Genomic DNA, 13,639 nt, shown 5'->3' on the forward strand with positions numbered 1-13,639 from the left:
CAAAATGAAATAGTCTCAGCATGTATGTTTCTGAGGTTAAAAAGGAAGCAAGTGAGAAATAGTTTTAGAACTTTCCATTAATACTAATAGGGCAAAGTAGGCATGTATTTAAACTCTTTGTGAATGACTTAAAATTCTTTTGTTTGCTTTAGTTATCACTTATTTAATGTAAATGTTAGAAATTCACTGGGGAGAATAAACCCAGCCTTTTACTTAACCGTCAATATCTTCTCCGCGTTAGTTAAAGCCTGTGAGAGCTGCCAGTATTCATTTGCAAGACCTGTAACACTTGAAGTGCTATCTGCAAGAGGACGTAGAAAGTCTACAAGATTTGTCTCTCAGCAGCTTTTAGCCTGTATGTTCAGCGCTTCTGCAGAATGTGTCTGGTATCTCGTGTTCAGATTTTGGATATCAGTTAGTGTGCTGTGAATTAACTGACTGCCTCTCTCGGCTGTATCACTCATATGCAGCACTCGCTTCCAAAGGCACAAGCTGCCTTTGGAAAATGAAGCTATGCCTACTTAATCTTTGTAATAGAATCATCCTGGAATGTTTGCTGAGATAATTCCTGTAAGAGTTATTTATCAACTGTCGTCTACTGTCTGCTAAAATAGATGCTAACAGTTTTTTGCATTTTTTTTCTCCTGCCTTGCTCCATTCTTTCATTCGGAGCCTTGCTCAGGGTCCGACCCAGACGAACTGCATTCCTGCAGGGAATTGCTGGAGGCTAACCTCTGTTTGTGGACAGAGGTTAGCCTCCAGCAGCACAGGGTACCAGCTTGCCTGTTTTCAACACAGAATTTATGCCTGGGCTTAAATCCCCCTGGCACCCCTGGGCTATAAATACATACCTATAGCTAAACACATGTTGAAACACTTTCTGAGTAGAGATGGATTTAATTATAAGCTTAAATACTGTGTTAATTGCTTCTCCTGTGGGTAGGCACCCAGGATTTGCAAGCTTCTAGCTTTGTCCAGAAACATGCAGGAGTTCTCTTTGAATATTTAATAACCAATCCAACATAAATTCATGAAAACTATGAATTTTTGGTGGAATTGCACTAGGCTTTTAGAGGCTATTTGGTCTCACCAGCATTCACCTCACTGGTGACTTTCTAGTTGCTGCTGCTTAAACGGAGTTCGTGTCTGCTACCATCAAGAGTTGTGCTAAGGATAGGTGACCTTTAGTTAAGATTCATGTGTCATCACAACCTAAAACATTTTAAGAACAGATTAGACAAAGTTCCATATAATTTGAGGCCATATGTTCATCTGTGAAGGATCTGGAGTTTGTTTTATTCATCATCTGAGGCATCGAGCAGCTTGGGTAACGTTTGATTTTCCTGAAGAACTCTTCCAGCTCTGCTAATGATCTTCTTAATGGCAGGAACAACTGCCATTTGGATTTGCATGAATGCTTTGCTGTTAATTGTAACATACATGTGAGAAGCAGTTGTGTTTTTGATAGGATATGCATCCTATATTTTCCTCAGAAAAAAATAAAAGATTATCTCTTGGAAATGCCTCAAGAAGAATGCTGAGTTGGAGTCTCTTTTCCCCAAGTTATACACACAGCCCTCCAACTTCCTTTGTTTCATTTCTTCTTTTTTTCCTGTTGCAGAAAGTATTTAATTAACAGGATGAACAACCATTAGGTGTTTACCCTCCTCAGCTTGTGCTTGAGCAGCAGAATGTAAATAACTTTGCAGTCATTAACAAGGTTGAACTTAAAAAAGAAAGGTGCTACAAAAGAGGATTTTCTTATTCATCTCACGGTCAGCAGTACTGCAAACTTGAGGAGACTAGTATTTCACGTGTACAAGGAGATCTATTCTCATGCTGCTAACTGGCTCTCTACAGCAGATGTCAAATTAGGCCACAGATAGTTTCTCTCTCTGTCTTGGGCTAATTTAGAAATGCAGCTCTTTTGAGTATTGCCCACTGAAATTTCCTTTAAGAGCAATCAAACTTACACAGCAATAGCCTTTCCTTTCTTCCTCGGAAGATCTTGTCCTTGGTGACAAAACGGAGGCCAAACGGTTTGTCTGTTGTGCTGAAAGTATATTGTGCTATTTGAATCTGAGCAGGCGCATCTGCAGGATTTGGGAATACAGGAAAAAGATGGATTTTAAAAGTTCAGGTCTTGGCATGCCAGTTCATGTTCCTGAATACCATGTTGGAGTAAGGAAGATCACCTTCACTGGGATCCACGGGGTGTTGAGACACTGTGCCCTATGTTGCAGCACGTTGGGGCTTTTGCTCGTTGTAGGTTAAGATTCGAGGGGTTAAGATGTAAAGACTTGGTATTGATCAATAAACCCAAGGTTTAGTGGTAGGACTAACAGTATACGAGTCTCATATATCTTCATGGGAAGAAAGAAATTCTAGCCAATTGATTCTGAAAATTCAGATAGGAGCGGCTGTACTCCTCCTAACTCGAGATGCAGAATTGGCATTAACGTGTGTGGGGTTTGTACGTCTGCATCCGGATAGGCCATCCCTCCTGGTCCGCTGGGACGAGGAGGCGTCAAGACCTGCTGTTATCAGCCTGCATGGCTGCCCATTGCATGCCAGCACGGGGAGGAGATGTCTTCAGGGACTTCTCCATTCAACTTAATGACTGCCAGGGAGAGAGGTCCAAGGGTGCTCTCCTGCAGAATGTGATAGTCACGTTCCCACGCCAGGAGTTTTATTGAACGGAGAATGGAAATGCCATTTTTCCTGCATTTTTGATGATACAGTTGGAATCACAAGAAATCTACATTCTCTATGGCATTGACTAAAATATACTTATGCCACTACATCAGGCTCTGTGCAGTTACTTGACCGTCACGCAGACAGACAGTGAAATCTAGCCCAGTTTGTATGAGAATCTGCCTTTCCAAAGCAAAAATAACTTTAATTGTAAAAGGCAGCAGCGTATAATAATAACCCCAAACAAAGTAGCTTTGCAGCTATTCAACCGCTGTGTTTTGGATAGCTGCTGTGGAATACAGTGCTGTCAGTGAGGTATGACCTACCAAAATGAGTGCAAGGAAAGGAAACCAAAGTTAATTTTGTGGATTCTGTGCCAGATTTGGCTCTCAGTGGTAACCTCCTTGGGATCTGATGCAGCTGGCTGATATAAGGATTCAGTCCTGCTTATTAGCACAGGGCACTGCAGTTACAAATTAGTGCTTATTCATCTCTGAAGAGCATTTTCACTATCCACAGCAAGAGTACAGAAAAGGGCTCCAACAAACTCCGCACAGAAGAGGCTGTTGGCAACCATCGTGCTAATCAGAGTAAACGTGCAGAGATGCTGTGCTCAGTCCCTGTGATGTCTATCAGGGAGCTATTTCAGTTGCTCCCCGAGGCATGCACATCTCAGCCCATCTGTGTCTGAGCCTAAATTACTTATGACTGTGAGAGATAAGGGATTTCCCCATAGCTAAGGGGAGGGGGGTAGAATATAATTTTTGTGTTTGATATTTATATTAGTGACATAGCATGCAGAAAACATTTGAATACTGAGAAGTATAATTTAGGTGACATTAAAATATCAGGAAAGATTAGATATTAAGGAAAAAGGCATTCCATTCAGCAGCTGCTGCTTTCCCTTACGAACTTTCTCCTTAGTAGAGGAACTGGTGACAACGAGTATGATGAACATTGAGAATGAAATTCACTGATAGCACAGTTGAGTTGCAAGCCAAATGTTATACAAAAGACCCTGGCAAGACAAAAAGAAGAAAGAAAGAAAGAAAATAAAAGACTTTGTACTGCAGTAGTTTCCACCTTGAAAGTGCTTCCCAACCATGACTGAAGTTGCTGATCTCACTTGTCAGAAAGGTGAAGATACTTATCTCCGTTTGCAGAAGCCAGGAGACCAAGTGGCTTGCCGACCAGTGACACAATGGTGGTGTCCTCACAAGAGAGTACACTGAGATGCATCTTAAATTAAATGAGCTGCATCTGCAGCGAGAGACAGGTTCTGCTCAAGAGACTGATGGAGAAGGAGCTGGCTCTTGGGGTTTCCTCCCCTAGAAACACAACCGTAGCTTTTTCAACAGGTAGGGACAATCCTAGAAAATGTTATGCCAGCACTACCACAGGCTTCATAGCATCGAATCTTTATTTCATATATTAGCTGAGCTGAGTATAAATGGCAGGTTTAGAAACATTTCTTTTCATTAGCACAGCTGTCAGAGCATTCTCCATCATGTCTGTGGAGTGACGTCTTGTGTTGCCAGCTGTAATGGAGACTGGAGACTCCTGTAACACAGGAGCCCTTGCAAAACATGTTTGATACCCTGTCTGTTATATATTGGAGAAATACACAGTTTGCAAGTCATATGCTCATCTTTTCAAACAAATAGACAGTGTCTGGTACAGTACATCTGCCATTGATTCTGAACTGTCTAGAAAACCGGAACAAAATGCATTTTTTTAAATCATCAAGTTCTCTCATTTTCACTCTGCAGAAACTTCAGCTGATACCAAATCCTGTCACATACGGTATGTTCATGTGAAATGAAAAAAGAGTGTGATATTCACATGCACTATTTCTAACTGTAGCAAGTGAAAAAGCATGGGAAAAGGGTTAAAAACATCTTTGGGACTCTAGTTACAAGGAAATTGAACTTACACTCAGGGAAGGCGGGTTTGTGGTATTGCCTTGGCATAAGTAGTACTGGAGAAGTCAACTTGCCTTTCCAGATCTCAGTTTTGTCTATTTGCAAAGCAGAAATAAGACTGTTTCCTTAACTTTATAAAGCAGTTTGAATGTATGGATAAAAGAACAAAAGTTCCATGTTCTTATTATAGACTTTCAGGCTGCTTCATACCTAAAAGGGCTAATGCTGAGTTTTTTCATGGTTTTATATTGTATCTGTTTTTATTTAACAGTTTGACCCCTAGACTATCTTTAATGGGTTGAGTATGCAATGGTTAAGTCAGTGAAGTCTGGTAACAACACCTAGAAACAAAGATGAGCTTGGCATTCACAGTAGCATTTAGGGAAATAGCTAGTTTCCGTATTCCAGAACATGATTCCAAGTTATCCCAAGCTACTGAAAACAATTGCTTCTCTGACCAGGGCACTGAGTGACTTTTCCTTCAAATTCAGAATGCCAGTGTTTCTGCAGATGGGGAATTCTGCATTTCAGCCAGTTGTAATCCTTGCACTACTTGAGATCTAAGCAATAGTATTCACTAATTTTGAATCTATGATTGGTAAGTTAGACTAATTTGGGTTAGTAAAAACCTACATTGGTAAGTGCTTTGGCTTAGCCTTAATAGAACATTTGATGGTTTGTGGCATTAACAAGGATTTTTTTTTCTGGTGTGGTTAAATTTCCCGCAGACCATTTTTAATGAGGTTGGAACGAGCTTGATTGGGAAATTTAACGGCTTTTCCAGTTTCCATGCCTCTTTGCCAAGCTGATCGTGAAAGCTGCTCTTTCATGATGTGTGAATTTCTCTCCATTCGAAGAACTAACATCAGACGCAACGCAGAAAGCAGATTTTAGAAATGAGCTATTAAGCAGAGAGGAGGCACTTTTAAGATGCCTGCAAGTTGCACAGCAACCAGAGGAACATACAGTCATTTGATTTCTCATATGACTCTGACTTTGACTCAAGGGGAGAACAGATTTATTCTCTCCTTAAAGTTTTCTATCATATGTGATAAAGAAAATAGGTTTATACATTTCCCCAATCAAAAAAGAAGTGGTACCTGATCTCAGAGCAACAGCAGTATCTATTATGATGTAAATTACTGCAGAACACATCTGGTCACAGCTGCTGTTGGAGATCTTGCATGACAAAATGCAGCATGTTCCGTATCTTCTAGCTTTTAAACGTAACATGTTGACTCTTCTGAAATCATAGATAAAAAAACAACCAACCAGACAAGAATCAACGCTTGATGCTTTTTCAGTTTCTATACAATTGGGTTTTTCATTACGGTCCCAGATTTGGCATTTTACAATAACATTTTCTGGTAGTTATGGGCAACAGGTCTTTGCTGTTTTCTGTAGATCGCCACCATATCAACTATTGCCCAGTTGCTGGTGCATGCATGTAAGTCGATTCCAAATCAAATAGACTTCTGATTTTCTTTTCTGGTATCCTCCGGAGTAGTCTGTCATTCTATGCCAGAAGCAGCAGTCAAGTTCATTCTAGTAATAGCACATAAACGTCCAGCTTCATAAATGCCTGCTATTCTATTTTCAATACTCATTTTGATCAGTTCATCTATTCAAACTACCCAGTCCAAAAATGCTCTGATTCTGATCCAGGCACCCTGTTACAGCATGTAAAATACATTCGCAAAATCTAAAAATACATACAGAAATGAATGACTTTGTCAGACCTTGTCTGACTTCCATCATGTGTTAATTTGCTTTTTGAAACACTGTTCACACCAAAAACCCGTTTTCAGAAAGAATTGGGCAAAGATGTAAAAGCTGCAGAAAAAGAGGAAGAGATCATCTTTGTTATTTGATTTTTTTCCCTCTCTGAACGCTGTTCCAGGAGTTCTTCCCAGGTTATGTCTTCAGGTACTGCCAGGGCTCTGGAAAAGCGTCTCCAAGTGCCTCTTGTCATCCGAATGGGGGCTTAAGGTGCCACCACTACCTCACGCTGTAGGGATAAAACATTCAGGAGGCCACATCGACGAATTCGGCTATTGCCTTTGAGCGTCTGATAGTGAGCATTTTTTCCTTCCACATGACTTTGGTTTATTCCTTTTGAGTATAGCAGGGATAGCGCTCTGCTTGTATAGAGCGCTCTGAGAACTGTGCACAAAAAGTCCTTGTGCATACAAAATAATATTGGGCAGTTTCGGCGATGGATGAATATTTTAAAGATACGGGTGTGCAAAAGCTTTTATTAAGAAATTGTCTCTGTGGCATCAGATCTGATCCCCTGGTGACTAAGACCTATGGAAAGCTCTAGGTACCAATATTTTAGACATGATGAGAAGAGCCTTGCACCCGTCTCATAAAGGCACACGTGAGGGCTGATTCATTATCAGCCCAGGCCATGTCTACGCTAAATATAATAGTGCTGACATCTGAGCTTCTGCTAGGGTAGAAAAAAAATCATGCCAGTTTGGGGTACTCTTGTATTCAGAAGCCAGTCCCTTTGCCACCATGGCATGATCCTTCCAGGGAGATGGTTTAAATTATAGTGGTGGCAGAATGCTTTGCCTGATAACATCTGGCTTCCCAGAGGGGGGAAGAGGAGTGTGTTAGCAGTACATCGCTCCCAGCGAACCCTTTTAAATATAGACAATCATCTTTGGGTTACTCACCGCTTTGAGTCTGCTTTATAAAATTTCTTTGAGGTCAGTTCGCTGTGAAGAATGCTCCTAGTACTATTGTGTCAATTAGGAGTCAGATCCTTTTTGATACAGCCATATCCTGCCATAAAAGTGGTTATATTGTTACAGGATTATTTTTGCTGATACCTGTATCTGTGCTAGGACAGTTTTTCTGGTTTAGCTTCAGCAGTATAATTGTAATATGCATCCTTAGAACAAAATTTGAGGTTTTTTCTTCAACTTGTAGAGCCCAGTGAAAAATCTGAATTCAGCAGATGAGAAGGATAACTTCATTAAGATGGATTAGAAATTAAATACAACAAGAAAAAAATATATATCTTGATCTTACAGGCATCACTAATTGGCTGTGGGAATAGGGTCCGTAAAGAGCATGTTTCTTCTGAAAAGTTCTGAAGTTATGGGCCTTTCCAGGTGTAATCAAGAACATAAAGTCTTCTGGCACAAGCCAGAAATGTCCTGGCTTGAGTTTGAAAATACAAGGGCTGTTAGGTATTAAAAACATCTTAAGTAGTTGCAACCTGAGCATTTCTGGTATGAAGTCACCAAGACGCAATAAATCACCATCATGAAGCTGTTTTTTCAGAGTGAAAGTAAACTTTCAAGTGTCATTTCTGGTCCGATGATCAAAGGTTTCTTTTTTGCCTCTGCTTAATCTCTGATATTTTACAACTGCTCCCTTACTCAAAAGTGAGGCATGTTTACAAATGTGCTGTCCTGCTTTCCAACAGATGTCACCTGGCTGAACTTCACATTTCTGTGTGCTGTCTCATACCCAGCCCAGCCCACACAGCCATATGCTGGCCTCCTCATCCAAAATCATGTGCACCGCCCCACGCACTGCTGGATTCGTTCTCTCTCCTTGCCTCTGACACACACGCATCTGTGCCGGCACACGCATCCGAGCTTTAATTCTGAATTTCCCTCCTGCCTTGTCTTCTGGTCACTTCTCAAAAATGCTGACAGTGGTCTGGTTGAGAGAGTCAAAACCTGAAACATTTTGAAAAGAAATTTTCTGGAGAAGAATAGCATAGGACTAGAAAAGGCTCGTAGGAATTTTAATTTTATCATTCTTGCACCAGGCTTCATGTGCAGCGAGTGACTGATCTGCAGCGCATGCTTCAAATAGAAAAGCCCTCGTAGAAGAAATCTGAAATCCTGCCTAGGAAAACAAAAAGAGGGAGCGGGAAATCTCCTTACTTTCTCCTTTCTCTCTCCAAAAAGATGCCCTTCTGCTCCATAGCCAGCCTTAATATGAGGGACTGTGTGGACTCTTCCACGCTCAATGACTAGGAGCACACCTGAAGCACCCGTCAGTAGTAACTTAGCCTACCAAATTCTCCCCCAGAGAAGCTGCCCCTGGAGAACAGTTTTGGAAGGCAGAATTGTTTACTTCGGACTTTAGTTCAGTGATGTCCTAAGACTCGGTCATACAGTGAGTAGCATCTTATTCTGAAGTACTGGACTGGGAAACGTGGTGTAGGGAAGAAGGAAATCTGGCAACTCTGCTGCAGTTTCTTTGGGAGACGGGGAGAGGTGAAGCCATGATACTGTGTCTCATCTACCCTTCCATGCTGTCCTGGGGGATGGTTTCTGTCCAAACAGAGGCAGTGTGACTGTGCCTGGCCCTTTACTGGGCAGGAACAAATTTATCAGAGTAATATTGGAGGTTGTGACCTGCCAAAAATACCGTTTGTTGTTTGTGCACAACAGACGGTGCATCCTTGCCATGCAGAGGGAGGGTGGGTCTAGTCAGGCTAGGGGGTAAATATGATGGGCCTCTTATGCTATTCATGTGCTTCTCCCTGCTCAGATTTTGTCCCGTGTAGCGTTTATGCTTGTACTTGGTTCCTGTTGTCACATGGAAGGCTAATGGCAGGAAAGGTAAGGAAAGGTGGCTTGGAGCTGAGAACCCAGCAAGAGCTGAGGACGTGCATGTTCTGCCTTGGACCTGCATCTGTAGTTTGCATCAGGTGCATGTTAGCTCCTGGTTCTCTGAAACAGGATTTTCACCTATAAAAAGAAAGAACTAGTCGAAAGACTTCCCATCCAGTCCTGAGCATACAGCTGATAAATCCAGGCGGTGGAAAGCAGGGGCATCAGCCATACGACTCTGAGCCACTGGAGTGATTGTCATGAGGCCAAGATCTAGGAAAGCCCGCTAACGTTTCTTTTTTCTTCCTCCTCAGTTTGTTGCTCAGCCAAACTGCCAGCAGCTACTAGCAACTCTTTGGTATGATGGCTTTCCAGGATGGAGGCGGAAACACTGGGTGGTAAAACTCTTGACCTGCGTCACCATCGGACTGCTATTTCCTGTGCTTTCCGTGGCATACCTGATTGCACCGAAGAGCAGGCTGGGACTGTTCATTAAAAAGCCATTTATAAAGTTTATCTGCCACACCGGATCTTACCTAACCTTCCTCTTCATGCTCCTACTGGCATCGCAGCACATTGTCAGGACTGACCTTCATATGCAGGGACCGCCTCCCACCATTGTGGAGTGGATGATCCTGCCCTGGGTTCTAGGTAAATCACAAACACCAAAATGCCTGAGCCACAGTTGCCTGACTCGCACCCATGGTAATTGTGTGGCGGTTCATTGCTAAGCTCAGCATCATCAGCCCGTAAAGAGATTTGGCAGCCAACTTCCTAAAACAGCTGGGCTCCTTCTGGAACAGCAGATCCTGTTGGCCTGGGGCTGTTGTGATGCACATGTTGCCATCTGACGTGCCTTTAGACATGACCCTGAGTAAACTGCAGCAGATACAGCTCTCTCCCGGCTTCCCCCCGCTCTGTGTGAGGCACGGGTGTAGGAATTAGCGTCTAGGTTGTGCTGGTAACAAATGGGGTCACGTCTAATGCTGGCTGAGCTCTGCTGGCTGGCACTTGGCAGGAGGTAAAGCCAAGAGACGGTGTATGCTTTCTCCTCCCCCGGGGTCAGCATGCAGGTACCAGGTACGTCCCTAATAGCCCACAAGACAGCAGAAAAGGGAGGAGAAATCTCACTTTGCATTATGCCCTGTGCTGATAAACGCTGACCAAAAAAAAAACTGAGCACTCTACTATAAGCAGAAGGAGGAGGGAGTATTTATTATCAAAATGTCAAATGGGAGGCTCTAATCCCAGTGTGGCTTGGGCAACTGTAACTGTGAAGCAAAGGAGATGTCTGTGTTCCCTGAGGGTGGAACGTACAGATGAGGTACTGAGATGGGATGGGCGAAAGTGGATAGACCCACTGAGGGAGAAGAGCGGGGAAGCAGTGTTTGATGCATTTTTGATGAGCGAGGTAGTTACCCTTTCAAACTCAGCTCAAACACAACAGCAACTGAAAACCTGGGAGCTCATTAGAGGCACAATCTTGCCTCAAATTTGGCTCCCATCTCCCTTGCTCTGTTGTTAAGATGTAGTATCACTATGAGCTGGTGTGTTACTGGGAGCACTTGTTGGGAGCGATGGTTTCCACACCTTTCTAGCCCTTATCCAGCCTCTGTCTGTACATTCAGGTCAGGCCAGTGCATCTCCCAGATGCCAGTAGAAACAGTGGATTGGGGTCAGTGGCCTGGAAAGCCACGCTGAAATTTTTGTGCGGGTAGCATGATGTAAGGGGATGGGACACCTCCCTTAGCAAACGTCAATCTCCAGCCCTCTCCTGATGGCTCCTCACTGCTTCTCATGGGTCACCTCTGCTTTCCTCCATGCTTACCAGCTTCTACCTCGTAACGCCAGGCCCCAGCTCCTCCTTCGGCGCTGGCTCTGAGCGAGGCTGGGTGCAGTGGCCAACGCACCTAGCTGTTTGCTGTACCAAAACCAACAATGCTAAGAAAAGTAGAGAAGAAAACAGAGCTGCAAACATGCTCACAAATCGCTTCCTGTCATCACCCAGGGCATTTTGCTCCTTGCGTAGCTCCATCACAACTTATGAATGGTAACTCAAGCCTCGTTATCTTACTGATCTAATTTATGGCATTGAAATACCTGGCTTAGTAGAAACTTCAGAATAAGCTGAGAAGGTTAAAAGTCTTTTCCGAGCTTACATGATCTCTTCACTTCATCCTTAACTTCATGGTTTAAATTGAGGGAAATGGTGGGCATTTCAATAAAATTGATGTGCAGATGAAGGAAGGATAATCCATAAAGAAAAAAAAAAAAAACGCCCTTTCAAAATAGCCTCTCACAGTTGTCTGCTTTTCTCTTTGTTTTCTTTTGTTTTGGAAAAGTAGGGATATTGTGGGACTGTTTATTAAATGGAGACGTTAGAGCAGTTTCACCAGATTAAAGGTTATTATTTATGAAATACCTTCTGCTCTAAAAGGAGGGAGAGAACAGGCATACACAGCATTGCTGTAACTATAGTAACCAACAGTGATAACTCACTATAAATACAGTATAAGAGTTCTTCAACAGGCTCCTTTCCATTGATTTATTTTATTGTATGTTTTTGAGTGCATGCAAGGATTTGGAGGCAGTTGTAATAAAATTACCTTATTGGCCTTGACATTATATTTGCCTGACCATTGACCTGCCGTCTGGCAGATGAAGAGCTAAGACTGATACTTTGATGTTTCCAGCAGTTTATTTCAGCCTTATCTGCTCTTCAGATTCAACTTGCTGGTCCTAAAACTGAGTGGCAAGCGGCAGTTCAATTTAAGTGACCACTGAGGTATCCTGTGGTTGGGTCTGGTTAGCAGTTTGGGTAACTGTATTGACTGTACACCTTGAGGTGTACCCTGTTTTTTTTCTTTTCACACTTAATGTTTCATATCTTCATTCAAGGATTATAGTGTAAACTGAGTAATTCAAACTATCTGGGGACTTTGAGAACAATTCTGAGAAGCATGTGGCTGATGGAGGAGCCTAGCTGCCATTTGCTTTTCAGTGGGACTTAGGCTCTCAAAATTATTTACAGAGCTCTTGAATAAAGGATATGGGCGCGTGAGTTACTTCAAATGAAGATTTTACCCCAGGTGAGTTTTGCAATCTGGTAATGAACCACAGAGCTTCCCGCTTACCCTTCCAGTTGCAAGGAGCCGGTAGCGAAGGTGAGCAACTGCCAGGAATTATTACCAGAAGGCATTTCAGGGTAGAGATGATGGGCTCTGGCCATATCCTGGGGAACAAATACTCAGCTCGCAAAACCCATAGCCTCATCTGGCATTCGGTGAGTCACTGTTCAGAGGCGCGATGCCAGGTTGCAGTGCCCTTTCTCGTGCTGAGTTGTCCCTTTCTTCACAACCAGTCCCTCTGGGCTTTTCGTGCCGCAAGACCCATAAAGACAGTGGTGGGGCCCAGAGGATGAACTCATTTCTTCCTTCTTTGGGGTGATATTTCCAGGTCAGGGAGGAAATGTACTCGCACGCAGAAGCTGGTATTAGGGTCACGTGTTCTGCAAAGAAAGGCAGGAGAAATCAGCTGAGCAATGAATTACATACAGATTCTATGGGAGCAGACAATCTATTAGAAACTGTAACAAATACAGTCCCTTAAATAGTTTATGCATGGAAATCACATTTTATCTGAGCCAATCCACTCACTCTAGTTAAAATTAACGTATGTCTCTGGCATTTGATACACACTGCTTTAATGGAAATAATATCTTCTCCTGCCAATGAACTCTCTCTCTTTCTACAGGTTTTATTTGGGGAGAAATCAAAGAAATGTGGGATGGAGGATTCAATGAGTATGTACATGACTGGTGGAATCTGATGGATTTTGCAATGAACTCCCTCTATCTTGCAACAATCTCCCTTAAAATTGTTGCCTATGTCAAGGTACAGTAACTTAGGACATGTTTATGGGAACTGTAGTACACAGGATAGAAACTGTCCACATCAAAATTAAAAGATCAAAGAGAATAGCTGAATTTTGAAAATGCACTTGGAAAGATTATGAATTTGTTTGGAGAATGATTTTTTTTTTCCTTCTCATCCTTACTGCTTGGTTAAGATTGAAGTATTTGGGCTATTTGGGTGAAGACTGAAGTTTTTTGGCATTGGGTAGAAGTTCCCCCACTTGCTGTCTGTGCTGTAGCTACTCATCTGACAAAAGATGAATGTTGTTTTCCATACTGCCAGTGGGCTTCCTTCAACATTGCTAAATCCACTGAAAACATGATTTTTATATAAAACAATGAAGAAAAAAAGAATAAGGTTATCAGAAAACTCCTACAGCCAAGATTTACAATTATAGTCTCTGAGCCCCTACAGATCTGTAGATTAGTTATCAGGAGTCTGTGAAAAGTCTGCTGAGAAGCACAAGGCTGCTGGTAGGAGGTTTCTATCTGAAATAAAGGAGTCAGCTTCTCCTCTTGAAAATGTA

At 42.5% G+C, this 13,639-nt stretch overlaps 1 protein-coding gene across 3 annotated transcripts in view; it reads left to right on the plus strand.

The window, feature by feature from the left end:
* The window catches only part of TRPC5 (transient receptor potential cation channel subfamily C member 5), a 100,091-nt gene that overhangs the window by 55,741 nt on the left and 30,711 nt on the right, over positions 1-13,639 (plus strand). For all 3 annotated transcript variants that reach the window (XM_068957077.1, XM_068957078.1, XM_009685453.2), the window contains exons 4-5: positions 9,514-9,850; positions 12,953-13,092. In XM_068957077.1, coding sequence (XP_068813178.1) covers positions 9,514-9,850; positions 12,953-13,092 — 477 coding nt within the window. The remainder of the gene's footprint in view (positions 1-9,513; positions 9,851-12,952; positions 13,093-13,639) is intronic.

Source organism: Struthio camelus, chromosome 11 (genome assembly GCF_040807025.1).
Source record: "Struthio camelus isolate bStrCam1 chromosome 11, bStrCam1.hap1, whole genome shotgun sequence".
Taxonomy (NCBI): domain Eukaryota; kingdom Metazoa; phylum Chordata; class Aves; order Struthioniformes; family Struthionidae; genus Struthio; species Struthio camelus.